Genomic DNA, 15,974 nt, shown 5'->3' on the forward strand with positions numbered 1-15,974 from the left:
TGGCAAGCAGAACTGATTACGCCCGATACGGTCTAAATACAATCTTCCAGAGCGACATCACGACTTCCTGACTCATTCACGTGCTGGCTCGACCAATGAAGGCAAGCATACCATACCCCTCCACCCAAAACCTCACCCATTCCTTCCCTCCCGAGATGCCACCTGACTGACTGAGTTACTCCAGCATCATAGACAATAGAGTCCGGGTTCGATCCTGACTTCGGGACCTGTCTGTGTGGCGTTTGTACGTTCTCCCCGTGACCATGTGGGTTTTCTCCAGGTGCTGTGGTTTCCTCCCACACTCCAAAGACATACAGGTTTGTAGGTTAATTGGCTTTGGAAAAAATTGTAAATTATCCCTAGTTGTGTGGGACAGTGCTTGTGTGATCGCTGGTCAGCACGGATTTGCTGGGACGAAGTGCCTTGTTTCCGCTCTGTATCTCTGGCCGGCAACCTACGGCCCTTGGACCGAATGCGGCCCGTAGCCCGTAATCATCCGGCCCGCTGAGCGCCGAGCGCCCGCCCTGAGTTCTGGCCGTACCGCATCCTGCGCAAAGCCGCCGGCACGGCCACCCACGCACCTTCTGTGAACACGTTTAAGAAAGAACTGCAGGTGCTGGAAAAATCGAAGGTGGACAAAAATGGTGGAGAAACTCAGCGGGTGGGACATGCAAGGATTGCGTGAGGCTGCCTCACCCGCTGAGTTTCTCCAGCATTTTTGTCCACTTTCTGTGATTTGATGCCTGCCATCCAGGGCGGGATCCATGTGTACACGTGATAGATGTGGCCCCCCATCCGCTCACAGACGTGTGTCCCGGCCCCTATGCAGGACAAGGTTGCCCACCCCTGGTATAAAGGGACCTTTCCCACACGGCCATTACTTTTCTCCCTGCTCCCGTCTGGCAGAAGGAACAGAAGCTTGAAAAAGCGCGCATCACTGGACTCAGGAACAGCTTCTTCCCCTCTGTAATCAAGCTTCTTCCCTATGCTAGGGTCCTGTCCGATTCACCTCTACCCCATTGCGGACATTGGACTTTGTCTCTGGAGCTGTTATGCGCTACAATGTTGAGACCCATATTCTCCACTCTGGCATTTTTCTCCTCATTCTATACCTATTGTCCTTTAGTTGATTTTTTTCATGTATTTTCATATGAGAGGGAAAGACAGAGTTGACGTGGATAAGCTTTTCCCACTGAGAGTAGGGAAGATTCAAACAAGGGGACATGACTTGAGAATTAAGGGACAGAAGTTTAGGGGTAACATGAGGGGGAACTTCTTTACTCAGAGAGTGGTAGCTGTGTGGAATGAGCTTCCAGTGAAGGTGGTGGAGGCAGGTTCGTTTTTATCATTTAAAAATAAATTGGATAGTTATATGGACGGGAAAGGAATGGAGGGTTATGGTCTGAGCGCAGGTATATGGGACTAGGGGAGAATACGTGTTCGGCACGGACTAGAAGGGTCGAGATGGCCTGTTTCCGTGCTGTAATTGTTATATGGTTATATGGTTATATAACATGATTTGATTTAATTGGATAAGCACGCAGACAAAACCATATCAGTGTAGTTTAGTTTAGAGATACAGCATAGAAAGTTGTACTTTGCACTTTGGTGCATTTCAATGAGGTCGCACCCCCCCATCTATCTAGACTCCAGCGAGCACAGGACCTGTGTCATCGAAACACTCATCATACGTTAACCCAAGCATTCCTGCTTTCTGGAAATCCAAAATAAAGGAGCATTTGTGCATGGAGTGAAATATTCAGCGTCACAGCTGACATTAGACCAGATAACTGGTCTTTCTTGTTATGTTAATACCGTCCCAACACTGAAGAAGGGTGCAATTGTTCCCTTCTTTAGTGTTTAGTTTAGAGATACAGCGCGGAAACAGGCCCTTCGGCCCACAGAGTCCGTGCCGACCAGCGATCCCTGCACACTAACGCTATCCTACACACACACACACACACACGGAACACACACACACACCCACACGGTACACACACACACACACACCCACATACACACACACACCCACATGGAACACACACACACACACACGGAACACACACACACACACACACACACACACACACACACACACACACACACACACACACACACACACACACACACACACACACACACACACACACACACACACACACACACACACACACACACACACACACACACACACACACACACACACACACACACACACACACACACACACACACACACACACACACACACACACACACACACACACGCCCGTAGTCATGGTCAAACTCGGGTGTGTGGAGCCGTGAAGCAGTAACTCTACAGCCGCGCAGTCTTTATTTTGACTTCCAACAACCTGCTCTCTCGCCCAATCCTACTGTAGTTTTTCTGGAAAATTTGCAACGGGAAAGAAACAAAAATCCTGGATTTTTCAGGAACAAAAAACTGTTTATTATTCCCACCTGGGTCATTGCGTTGCAAGCTGGATAAATAGTTGAGCTCATAACTGGCAAAGTCATTGTGAAACATGACTCAAGGGAAAAGGTCAAGAATGTTAACTATTCAGCTCACACCAGTCTGAGTATCATTTTTTTAATGCCCTATTAGTTTAGTTTTTAGTTGAGAGAAACAGCGCTGAAACAGGCCCTTCGGCCCACTGGGTCCGCGCCGACCATCGGTCCCCGGACATTAATACTATCCTACACACACTATGGACACTTTTTACATTTACCAAACCAATTAACCTACACTGTACGTCTTTGGATTGTGGGAGGAAACTGAAGATCGTGGAGAAAACGCACGCAAGTCACGGGGGGCGGGTGTACAAACCTCGTACAGACAGCTCCTGTCACAGGTCACAGGTCACGGGGGGCGGGCGTACAAACCTCGTACAGACAGCGCCCGTCACAGGTCACGGGGGGCGGGCGTACAAACTCCATACAATAGGACGACAGATGGCACAATGGGCTAAGTGTTCGGCTGGCAACCTGAAGGTGGCCGGTTCGAATCCTGCTTGGAGTGTGTACTGTCGTTGTGTCCTTGGGCAAGACACTTCACCTACCTTTGCCTGGGACTAGAGACGGAAATTAGCTACTGATTGACTACAATCTCGCATATTTACATGCAAATGTTCATTAATATGCACTGTCCCTATAAACAAATTATTATTATTATTATACAGACAGAACCGTACCGTAAGTTTAAACTAAAAAAGTAAAACATCTTTGATTTCTAACTTTACCAGCCACTGAATGGTCATCGACTTGAAACATTAACTTGATATTCCGTCTGGACTTCAGCAGTTATTGGTTTTACAGTATTTCATGTTTATTCCTAAGAGCACAGGAGAACCCTGTGAGGTTATCCACTTTGGTGGCAAAAACAGGAAAGTAGACTATTATCTAAATGGTGGCCGATTAGGAAAAGGGGAGATGCAACGAGACCTGGGTGTCATGGTACACCAGTCATTGAAAGTAGGCATGCAGGTGCAGCAGGCAGTGAAGAAAGCGAATGGTATATTAGCATTCATAGCAAAAGGATTTGAGTATAGGAGCAGGGAGGTTCTACTGCAGTTGTACAGGGTATTGGTGAGACCACACCTGGAGTATTGTGTACAGTTTTGGTCTCCAAATCGGAGGAAAGACATTCTTGCCATAGAGGGAGTGCAGAGAAGGTTCACCAGACTGATTCCTGGGATGTCAGGACTTTCATATGAAGAAAGACTGGATAGACTCGGCTTGTACTCGCTAGAATTTAGAAGATTGAGGGGGGATCTTATAGAAACTTACAACATTCTTAAGGGGTTGGACAGGCTAGATGCAGGAAGATTGTTCCCGATGTTGGGGAAGTCCAGAACAAGGGGTCACAGTTTAAGGATAAAGGGGAAATCTTTTAGGAACGAGATGAGAAAAACATTTTTCACACAGAGAGTGGTGAATCTGTGGAATTCTCTGCCACAGAAGGTAGTTGAGGCCAGTTCATTGGCTATATTTAAGAGGGAGTTAGATGTGGCCCTTGTGGCTAAAGGGATCAGGGGGTATGGAGAGAAGGCAGGTACAGGATACTGAGTTGGATGATCAGCCATGATCATATTGAATGGCGGTGCAGGCTCGAAGGGCCGAATGGCCTACTCCTGCACCTATTTTCTATGTTTCTATGTTTCTAACCCTTCTCCAAACAGTGTGAAGAAGGGTCTCGACCCAAAACGTCATCGATCCATGTTCTCCAGAGATGCTGCCTGACCCGCCGAGTTACTCCAGCACTCTGTGAAACGTCACCTGCAGTTCCTTGCTTCTATTCCAATCAGTCTTGAAGATGGCTCCTGACCGAAAACATTACCAATCCATGTTCTCCACAGATGCTGCCTGACCCGCTGAGTTACTCCAGCACTCTGTGAAACATCACCTATCCATGTTCTCCACAGATGCTGCCTGACCCGCCGAGTTACTCCAGCACTTTGCGCCTTTTTTCGTAAACCAACATCTGCAGTTCCTTGCTTCAACTCCAATCAGTCTTGAAGGGTCTTGACCAAAAACATCACCTATCCATTCCCCCCCCGGCCGATCTTCACCGCACACTCTCCGGGTGCCAGCGCCACCACTATTTGCCCGCAGATTCCCCTGGCCGTTTACTTACTTGGCATAGGCCTTCTCCACCAGGGCGCTCCAGAACTCGTTCTTGGAGTTGGAGTGGCAGTAGACTAGTTGGCCGTTGACCGTGGGAAGGCGATCATCGATCACCACGTCCGCCCACTCCCCAAAGCGCCAGAAACGGAAGTGGAAAATGCCGGCGTAGTTGTTGGGCTTGTCCACCGCCCATTCCTGCTCCTTCCAGTTTGGGATCACCTGCGTTCCCAAAGAAGGAAAAGATAAACGGCACACGGATGGATGAGTCAGCGGTGGGCAAGCCACATTCACATTACAGATACCACTATATAGATGGAGGTCCACATCCAGTTGACCCAAGGCTCCCAGAGGCACGTCAACCACAAGCTGCCCAAATGCAGCTCCATCTCGACTGGCACATCCACCACCACCATAGTGCTGAGTGATGCTCTACCTCGCGTTCTACATCCAGATCCAGGTACAGCATGGAAACAGTCCCTTCAGCCCATCCAGTCCACACTGACCACCAATCACCCAGCTGTTATCCCACTCTGTCATCCACTCCCTACACACTAGAGGGAAACTTACAGAGACCACTTAACCTCCAAACTAGTTAACCAGTTTAAACCATATAACTAGTTCAGGGATAGGGTGTGCAAACAGGCCCTTCGGCCCACCGAGTCCACACCGACCAGCGATCACCCGTTCACACTAGTTCTATGTTATCCTATATTCCCATCCACTCCCTACACATCAGAGGCAACCTACAGAGGCCAGCTAACCTCTAAGCTAGTTCACTACACCTTTTCCAGCTTGATAATATCTTTCCTATAACATGGTGCCCAGAACTGAACACAATGCTCAAAATGCAGCCTCACCAATGTCTTGTACAACTGCAACATGACCTCCCAACTTCTATACTCAATACTCTGACAGGTGAAGGCCAATGTGCCAAAAGCCTTTTTGACCACCTTATCTACCTGCGACTCAATAGACAATAGATGCAGGAGTAGGCCATTCGGCCCTTCGAGCCATTCAATGTGATCATGGCTGATCATCCCCAATCAGTACCCCGTTCCTGCCTTCTCCCCATATCCCCTGACTCCGCTATCTTGAAGAGCCCCATCTAGCTCTCTCTTGAAAGTATCCAGAGAACCTGCCTCCACCGCCCTCTGAGGCAGAGAATTCCACAGACTCACAACTCTCTGTGAGAAAAAGTGTTTCCTCATCTCCATTCTAAACGGCTTACCCCTTATTCTTAAACTGTGGTCCCTGGTTCTGGACTCTCCCAACATCAGGAACATGTTTCCTACCCCTAGCGTGTCCAAGCCCTTAATAATCTTATATGTTTCAATAAGATGCCCTCTCATCCTTCTAAACTCCAGAGTATACAAGCCCAGCCGCTCCAATCTCTCAGCATATGACAGTCCCGCCATCCCGGGAATTAACCTTGTAAACCTACGCTGCACTCCCTCAATAGCAAGAATATCCTTCCTCAAATTAGGGGACCAAAACTGCACACAATACTCCAGGTGTGGTCTCGCTAGGGCCCTGTACAACTACAGAAGGACCTCTTTGCTCCTATACTCAACTCCTCTTGTTATAAAGGCCAACATGCCATTGGCTTTCTTCACTGCCTGCTGTACCTGCATGCTCGATGGCCATCTGCAGTTCCTTCCTACACTGGTACTGCCTGACCCGCTGAGTTACTCCAGTACTTTGTGTTCTACGCGAGGGCTCCTGCATCTGCAGTTCCTCCCTACACCGAGGCTGCCCGAGTTACTCCAGTACTTTGTGTTCTACGCACAACTCCAGCGTCTGCAGTTCCTCCTGTCCGCGGTTACCTTTGGTGGACGTGAAGCGGGTGATATCAACTTGAAGAACCATTTACCGTTTGCCACAGATTGTCCCTGGAGGCCAAACAGGAGCAGGCGGCCACGAACCAACAGTTGCCCAGCTGGCCCTGGTTCAGGTCATGGGCACTCATGCCATCTACAAAGAGGTGAGGGCCATTGCAGATCTCCTGCGGAGAGAAACAGAGAGCATGTTTAGGGCGACACAGGACCTCTGCACCTCTTTGGTGAAATAGTAAATAGCTCCAAGTGTGTAGGATAGTACTATTGTACGGGGTGATTGCATGGATTTGGTGGGCCGAAGGGCCTGTTTCACCACTTTCTCTGAAGTCTAAAAGTCTGCAGACATTGTGGGCCGAAGGGCCTGTTCCTGTGCTGTACTGTTCTATGTTCTAACCTCAGGAACCCTGCCAGGCTGCCTAGTTTAGAGATACAGCGCGGAAACAGGCCCTTCGGCCCACCGTGTCTGCGCCGACCAGCGATCCCCGCACATTAACACTACCCTACACACACCAGGGACAATTTACGCATACACCAAGCCAATTAATCTACAAACCTGTACGTCTTTGGAGTGTGGGAGGAAACCGAAGATCTCGGAGAAAACCCACGTGGTCACGGGGAGAACGTGCAAACGCCGTACAGCCAGCAAGGGTAGTCAGGATCGAACCCGGGTCTCTGGTGTTGCAAGCGCTGTAAGGCAGCAACTCTACCACTGCCGCCCACTTTATCTCTTCGGTAAAATAGTAAATTGTCCCAGTGTGTATGATAGAGCTAGTATATAGGGTGATCACTGGTCGGCATGGATTCGGTGGGCCGAAGGGCCTGTTCCTGTGCTGTAGATCTCGGAGAAAACCCACACGGGTCACGGGTCACGGGGAGAACGTACAAACTCCGCACAGACAGCGCCCGCAGTCGGGATGGGACCAGGGTCTCTGGCGCTGTAAGGCAGCAACTCTACCGCTGCGCCACCGTGCCGCCCTTGTAGGCACGAGGAAATGGGTTGTTGTGCTTGAAAAATTGTCTGACTTCCCTGTTTGTTCAATGGATGACATGAATAGTACCAGCCGCATGGAGGAAGTGGGTGAACCACAGGAGAAGTTGGTATCCTGGGCGACAAGATGACAATTCAACCCATATCTGGTGACATCAGCCCAAAAGTGGTCTGATGGAGAGACACACAAAGTGCGGGAGTAACTCAGCGAGTCAGGCAGCATCTCCAGTGAAAAAGGACGGGTGACATTTCGGGTGGGGACCCTTCTTCCGAGCCGAACCGTCACCCACCCTTTTCCGGCAGAGATGCTGCCTCAGCCGCTGAGTTACTCCAGTCCAGCACTTTGTGCCTATCTTGGGTGTATACATACACGAGTGTTGCCAACTGTCCCGTATTAGCCGGGACATCCCGTATATTGGGCTAAATTGGTTTGTCCCGTACGGGACCGCCCTTGTCCCGTATTTGACCGCTACTACTCGGGTCGAGGGGACTGTCGGGTCGGAGCGCCGCGTCCGGCCCCGCCTCACCCGTCCCGACGTAGTGCAGCCCATGGAGTGCAGCAGCAGCAGCAGCAGCAACGCCTCGCCCGTGGCCCCGTCGGTCGGCAGCCCGGCCAGCTGTCCGACCTTCGGACCTTCGCTTACCGCCGACACCACCACCTTCTCATGGACGATCATCGGTTAAATAGTTGGACGGGAACACAAAGCCCAGCCGGCGGGCCAGCTGAGGAGTTTTGGCCCACGCGATGCCGCTCGCAAAGCCCGGCGCCCGGAACCAAAACTCCTCAGCTGACAACTCATCATTCACCCAGCCACGGCAGAGTCGGTCAACGAATTGCCGTTGGGAATTTGTCCCTTAGGGCAAAACCTTTTGTCCCTTATTTGGGAGTGAGAAAGTTGGCAACCCTAACATACAAGATACATTTATTTGTCACATGTACCAATGTGGACAGTGAATGTGTGGTCGCCATACAGCCATATGAATAATAATGAGCACACAACATGATAGTCTTTAACACAGACACCCCCACACAGAGGTATCAAAGTTCCCCTGTGAGGGAAGGCTCCAATAATTCACTCATCCTCCTCTGTTTTTCACCCGTGGTCGGTGGGGGGGGGGGGGGGGGGGGGGGGGTTATTGAACCCCTCTCTGTCACCGCTACGGGCGGCCCGATGTTCAGGTCCGCTCACCGGGATGGTGTACGCTAACATACACCATCATTCTGCAGTTCCTTCCTGACGCACACGTCTGCTGGAGTTGCCATTAAGGGTGAAACAAGCACAGGGAGTTTCAGAACAAAGGCTTAAGGGGAACTACAACAGACCATAAAATAGGAGACTTTAAAATTCCTGTGGTTTACGGGCTGTGGCGAATGTGCCTGGTGCATTGGGTTGTGAAAGGAGCCCTGGCTGGAGTTGTGCTGACTATGTTTTAGTTTAGTTTAGAGATACCTCCGTGGTGATGAAGCCCAGACAAGTCGAGTTTATTGTCGATGAGGTACAGCAACAATGAAAACCTCGCTTGCAGCACCATCACAATAGACAGGAGGAGGCCATTCGGCCCTTTGAGACAGCACCATTCAATGTGATCACAGTCACACAGTCTCAGACAACACACACAGAAACATGAATTACACACGTGTGTTATGCTAGGCAGTAAAAAGGAAAACTAAACCTGGTAATTGTGGGTTAGTTGAGTTTATTGTCACGTGTACAGAGGTACAGTGAAAAGCTTTTGTTGCGTGCTAACCAGTCAGTGTAAAAAGACAAAGGAGTCTACTCGAGGCCGCAGACATCTTCTTTTCCCCCGTCCCCCTGGGTGTGGAGGGAGACATGAGGCCTACTCCTGCTCCTACCCTGCCATGCTGCTACCTAGGCCTACTCCACCCTGGCCTACTCTATCCTGGCCTACTCTACCCTGCTTCTGGCCTGCCATGTCCTGGCCTTTCTCTGGCCTGCTCCAAGCCTAGTCCTACCCCTGCTCCTGCCTTACTCACCCCTGGCCAGCTCGTACTCTGCCCTGCCCTACTCTACCCTCCCTCTGGCCTGCTCATACCGTGTTCCTGGCCTAACCTGCCTCTACCTTACCTGGTCCTGGCCAACCTCACCTTTACCCTGGCCAGCTACTACCTACCATGGACCACCCGGCCTCTAGCTTACCCACCTCAGCCTTTAACCTACCTGTCCCTAACCAAGACTCGCCAACTCTCTCACTCCCAAATAAGGGACAAAAGGTCAAACTACGGGACAAATTCCCGACGGCAATTCGTTGACCGACTCGGCCGTGGCTGGGTGAATGATGAGTTGGCCCCGGGTGCTGGACTGCACACAAGGCCCAGCCGGCGGGTCAGCTGAGGAGTTTTGGGCGCGCAAAGTCCGGCGCCCCGTCCAACTCGTGAACGGATGATCGGCCGTGAGAAGGAGGGGTGGTGGTGGTGTCGACGGTAAGCGAAGGTCCGAAGGTCGGACAGCTGGCCGGACTGCCGACCGACGGGGCCACGGGCGAGGCGTTGCTGCTGCTGCTGCTGCTGCTGCACTCCATGGGCTGCACTACGTCGGGACGGGTGAGGCGGGGCCGGACGCGGCGCTCCGACCCGACAGTCCCCTCGACCCGAGTAGTAGCGGTCAAATACGGGACAAGGGCGGTCCCGTACGGGACAAACCAATTTAGCCCAATATACGGGATGTCCCGGCTAATACGGGACAGTTGGCAACACTAGCTGGAGCGCAAGAGGATGTTGATTGTATTGAAACAGGCCCTTCGGCCCACCAAGTCCGTGCCGACCAGCAATAAACTCCCCAACACACACTAACACCAAGCCAATTAACCTACAAACCTGTACGTCTTTGGAGCGTGGCAGGAAACAAAAGATCTCAGAGAAAACCCACGCAGGTCATGGAGAGAACATACAAACTTCTTAAAGACAGCACCCGCAGTCAGGATCGAACGCGGATCTCTGGCACTGTGAGGCTGCAACTCTACCGCTGCGCCACCGTGCCACTCTGATAAGGATGAGAGGTGATCTTATAGAGATGTACAAAATCATGAGAGGATTAGATCAGGTGAAGGTACTGTTTTTCTCCCAGAGTTAGGGAATGTTCGCTTAGGTTTAAGGTATATAAAATTACAAGGGGAATTTATAAGGTCAATGCACAGTATCTTTTACCCTGGATAGTGGGATCATAGAAACATAGAAATTAGGTGGAGGAGGAGGCCATTCGGCCCTTCGAGCCAGCACCGCCATTCATTGTGATCATGGCTGATCGTCCCCTATCAATAACCCGTGCCTGCCTTCTCCCCAAATCCCTTGACTCCACTAGCCCCTAGAACTCTATCTAACTCTCTCTTAAATCCATCCAGTGATTTGGCCTCCACTGCCCTCTGTGGCAGGGAATTCCACAAATTCACAATTCTCTGGGTGAAAAGGTTTTTCCTCATCTCAGTCCTAAATGGCCGACCCCTTTTTCTTCAACTGTGACCCCTGGTTCTGGACTCCCCCATTTAGGACTGAGATGAGGAAAAACCTTTTCACCCAGTTGTGAACCTGGGGAATTCTCTGTCCCATAAGGCAGTGGAGGCCAAATCACTGGATGTTTTCAAGAGAGAGTTAAATATAGCTTAGGGCTAACGGAATCAAGGGATATGGGGAGAAGGCAGGAACGGGGTACTGATTCTGGATGATCAGCCATGATCATATTGAATGGCGGTGCTGACACGAAGGGCCGAGTGGGTGTCAATTTTCAGGTCGGGGACCTTCATCGGACTTCCGGTCTGTAGAAGGGTCCGGACTCAAATTGTCAGCCATGTATTTTCTCCAGAATGCTGCTGACCCACTGAGTTACTCCAGCACTCTGTGTCTTTATATCTTTGGTATAAAACAGCATCTACAGTTCCTTCCTATAACTACCTATCGGTGACGACACCTGTGCAAATCCTTTTTTTAAAAACGTGACACCAAAAAAAGGAAACTTTATTTCCCTTATCATGTATCTATACTGCAAATACATCGATAGTAATCATGTGTTGTCTTTCTGCCGACTGGTTAACACACAACTAAAACTTCACTGTAGCTCCGTACACGTGACAATAAACTAAACTCAACTATACTAAACTTTCGAAAATTGATGGGTGTGTGCATGTGTTTGTGTGTGAGCACACATGTATGTGTGTGTGTGTGTGTGTGTGTGTGTGTGTGTGTGTGTGTGTGTGTGTGTGTGTGTGCTTGAGCGTGTGTGTGTGTTTGCTTGAGCGTGTGTGTGTGTGTGTGCTTGAGCGTGTGTGTGTGTTTGTGCTTGAGCATGTGTGTGTGTGTGTGTGTTTGTGTTTGAGCATGTGTGTGTGTGTGTTTGCTTGAGCGTGTGTGTGTGTGTGCTTGAGCGTGTGTGTGTGTGTGTGTGTGTGCTTGAGTGTGTGTGTGTGTGTGTGTGCTTGAGCGTGTGTGTGTGTTTGAGCATGTGTGTGTGTGTGTTTGTATTTGAGCGTGTGTGTGTGTGTGTGTGTGCTTGAGCATGTGTGTGTGTTTGAGCGTGTGTGTGTGTGTGTGTGTGTGCTTGAGTGTGTGTGTGTGTGCTTGAGCGTGTGTGTGTGTGTGTGTGTGCTTGAGTGTGTGTGTGTGTTTGAGCGTGTGTGTGTGTGTGTGTGTGTGTTTGAGCGTGTGAGCGTGTGTTTGAGCATGTGTGTGTGTGTGTGTGCTTGAGCATGTGTGTGTGTTTGAGCGTGTGTGTGTGTGTGTGTGTGTTTGAGCGCGTGTGTGTGTGTGTGTGTGTGTGTGCTTGAGCATGTGTGTGTGTTTGAGCGTGTGTGTGTGTTTGAGCGCGTGTGTGTGTGTGTGTGGTCAGATTCAAAAGGCAAAACATCACTCTAAATATAAGTGGTGTTGACTGTCAGTGCGATGTATAGACCAGATTATACGGTAACGTGTAGGAAGCTGGCTGTTTGGGGACTCCGTCATTCCAGTCCAAGCTGCAACACAAAACCTCGCCCCGCCCCCCTCCCCCCCCCCCTGCTGCTCCGCTTCTGTGGAAAAGTTGACATTTAAGAGAATTTTCCTTCCCCTTCCTGCCCTGCTCCCTCTTTCGCCTCTCCTGCTCCTCCCTTTCCCGAGGGGTGGAGGAAGGACAAAGGGGGGTGGGGGGGGGGGGGGGGGGGGGGGGGGGGGGGGGGGGGGGGGGGGGGGGGGGGGGGGGGGGGGGGGAGTGATGGGACAGAAGTAGGGAGAGGGTGGGGATCAGTCCAAAGGCAGGAAGCAATGGCCAGTAGCAATTGTCTCGTTTAGTTCATTGTCACATGTATCGGGTCATCCACTTCAGTGGCAAGAACATGAAGTCAGATTATTATCTGAATGGTGTGCGATTAGGAGAAGGAGAGATGCAACAAGACCTGGGTGTCCTTGTACATCAGTACGGTGAAAAGCTTTTTGATGCCTGGTGACCGGTCAGTGGAAAGACAATACGTGATTACAATCGAGCTGTTGGCTGTGTACAGACACATGAGAAGGGACTAATATGAATAATGTTCAGTGCAACATCAAGTCCAGTATAGTCCCATCAAAGATTGTTGAAACATATAAGATTATTAAGGGTTTAAAAATTGCCCCCAGTGTGCTGTTAGTGTGCGGGGATCGTTGGTCGGCACGGACCCGGTGGGCCGAAGGGCCTGTTTCCGTGCTGTATCTCTAAACTAAACTAAAACTAAAAGCTTTTCACTGTACCTCGCTACACGTGACAATAATAATAATAATAATAATAACTTTATTTATAAAGCACTTTAAACAACTGCAGTTGCCACAAAGTGCTGTACATGAGAACTCATGAACAAAAAGCTATTACAAACAATTAAAAACCATTAAAAACCGTATGCCTCAGCCAGTGTCGAAAGCCAAAGAATAAAAATGTGTTTTTAGGGAGGATTTGAAGATGGACAGTGAGGGGGCCTGTCTGATGTGCAGCAGCAAGGTGTTCCAGAGTGCCGGAGCAGCAACAGAAAAGGCTCTATCCCCTCTGAGCTTCCGCAGACAATAAACTAAACGCAAACTAAAAACCGGAGCACCTGGAGGAAACCCACGAGGTCACACAGAGAGAACGTGCAAACTCCGCACACAGACAGCACCCGAGGCCAGGATCGAACCGGGGTCTCTGGCTCTGTGAGGCAGCTGCTCTGACAGCTGCACCACCAGTGCCACCTCAAGCGTTCTGGAAGCTTCCTTTACACGGTGTAACTGCGTCTCCACAACGACGAAGGTTTACACAAGGGAGGCTCAAAGGACATTCATGCTAATCAATACATTCTGATTTCACCAGCGTTACCTTCACCGAGTAAACATAGCTTGTGAGTGTACACAAGGGCTGTGTGTCCTAGTATGCAATCTATGTGGTCAACGCCTCTGTTGCAACAAAGATTCACCCTGGGATCTGTAAACACACCCTCCCCTGGAACAGAGGGAGCAGCACAATAAACGAGACGTGCTCCATGACTCAGCCAACTTGGCCGAGAGCAGACTCGCAGGATTCCTGAGGTTCCAACACACAACATAGAACAAGTGGTCCCCGAATTTGAGGAAGGACATTCTTGCTATTGAGGGAGCCCAGCGTAGGTTCACCAGGTTAATTCCCGGGATGGCGGGACCGTCATATGCTGAGAGAATGGAGCTGCTGGGCTTGTAAACTCTGGAGTTTAGAAGGATGAGAGGCTATCTCATTGGAACATACAAGATTGTTAAGGGCTTGGACACACTAGAGGCAGGAAACATGTTCCTGATGTTGGGGGAGTCCAGAACCAGGGGCCACAGTTTAAGAATAAGGGGTAAGCCATTTAGAACAGAGACGAGTAAACAAATTTTCTCACAGAGAGTGGTGAGTCTGTGGAATTCTCTGCCTCAGAGGCGGCGGAGGCAGGTTCTCTGTGGATGCTTTCAAGAGAGAGCTGGATAGGGATCTTAAAGATAGCGGAGTCAGGGGATATGGGGAGAAGGCAGGAACGGGGTACTGATTGGGGATGATCAGCTATGATCACATTGAATGGCGGTGCTGGCTCGAAGGGCTGAATGGTCTACTCCTGCACCTATTGTCTATAACAGGACAGCACAGGAACAGGCCCTTCGGCCCACTGAGACTGTGCCGACCAGCGATTCCCTGTACACTAACACTATTGTACAGACTGAGGACAATTTACAATTTCACCAAAGCCAATTCATCTACAAACCTGTACTTCTTTAGAGTGCAGTAAACTAGTGCATTAACCTATGATGAGCATTTATCAGCACTGGGCCTGTACTCGCTGGAGTTTAGAAGGATGAGGGGAAATAGTGAAAGGCTTGGATAGAGTGAATGTGGAGAGGATGTTTCCATTAGTGGGAGAGTCTAGGACTAGAGGTCACAGCCTTAGAATTTATGGGCGTTCTTTCTGGAAGAAGACGAGGAGAAATTTCTTTAGTCAGAGGGTGGTGAATCTGTGTTACAGAAGGCTGTGGAGGCCAAGTCATTGGACATATTTAAGGCGGAGATTGACTGATTCTTGATTAGTACGGGTGTCAGGGGTTCTGAGGAGAAGGCAGGAGAATGGGGTTAGGAGGCAGAGATAGATCAGCCATGATTGAATGGCGGAGTAGACTTGATGGGCCAAATGGCCTAATTCGGCTCCTATCACCTATGAATTTATGAACCCGAAGATCTTGGATAAAACGGGGAGATTGTGCGAACACTGTACAGACAGCACCCGTGACGAGGATGTAATCCGGGTCCCTGTCGCTGTGAGGCAGCAACTCTACTGCTGTGCCAATCAATCAATCAATCAACCTTTAGTGTCATCTTGCAAAGCAACAGATGTACAGTGCAAAATGAGAAGTCGTTTCCCAGGTAATACCAGAGCATCGCACATGAAACTTAAAACATTTCACACTTAATAACAGTAAAAACAATCCAGTCCCTGATGGAACAGTAAACAGTAAAACAGCAACATTAAAATACAGTAAAAACAGTCATTAAAATGTCCAGGGCACCTGATTTAAGTGGCCAGTGCCAGAGTTATTAAAATGTCAGTGCAAAGCCGCAGAATCAGGTGACTGAGTACAGAGTGACTGTTTAGCAGCCTCACAGCCTGTAGCAGGAAGCTGTTTAGCAGTCTGGTATGATGCTGCCAGCTCACAAGGTCATAAGTGATAGGAGCAGAATAAGGCCATTCGGCCCATCATGTCTACTCCGCCATTCAGTCATGGCTGTTCTATCTCTCCCTCCTAACCCCATACTCCTGCCTTTAATTTAGAGATACAGCGCGGAAACAGGCCCTTCAGCCCACCGGGTCTGCGCCGACCAGCGATCCCCACACGTGAACACTATCCTACACCCACTAGGGACAATTTTTACATTTACCAAGCCAACTAAACTACAAACCTGCACGTCTTTGGAGTGTGGGAGGAAACCGAAGATCTCGGAGAAAACCCACGCGGGTCACGGGGAGAACGTACAAACTCCGTACAGACACCACCCATAGTCAGGATTGAACCAGGGTCCCCGGCGTAGAATTAGGCCATTC

General features: G+C 50.0%; 1 protein-coding gene across 2 annotated transcripts in view; it reads right to left on the reverse strand.

Annotated features, from left to right (window-relative positions):
* Window positions 1-15,974, reverse strand: part of capn5 (calpain 5) — a 61,355-nt gene that overhangs the window by 19,328 nt on the left and 26,053 nt on the right. For both annotated transcript variants that reach the window (XM_033023384.1, XM_033023383.1), the window contains 2 exons: window positions 6,493-6,624; window positions 4,633-4,841 (listed from right to left, as the gene is read on the reverse strand). In XM_033023384.1, coding sequence (XP_032879275.1) covers window positions 4,633-4,841; window positions 6,493-6,624 — 341 coding nt within the window. The remainder of the gene's footprint in view (window positions 1-4,632; window positions 4,842-6,492; window positions 6,625-15,974) is intronic.

This window comes from Amblyraja radiata, chromosome 6, assembly GCF_010909765.2.
Source record: "Amblyraja radiata isolate CabotCenter1 chromosome 6, sAmbRad1.1.pri, whole genome shotgun sequence".
Classification (NCBI taxonomy): Eukaryota; Metazoa; Chordata; class Chondrichthyes; order Rajiformes; family Rajidae; genus Amblyraja; species Amblyraja radiata.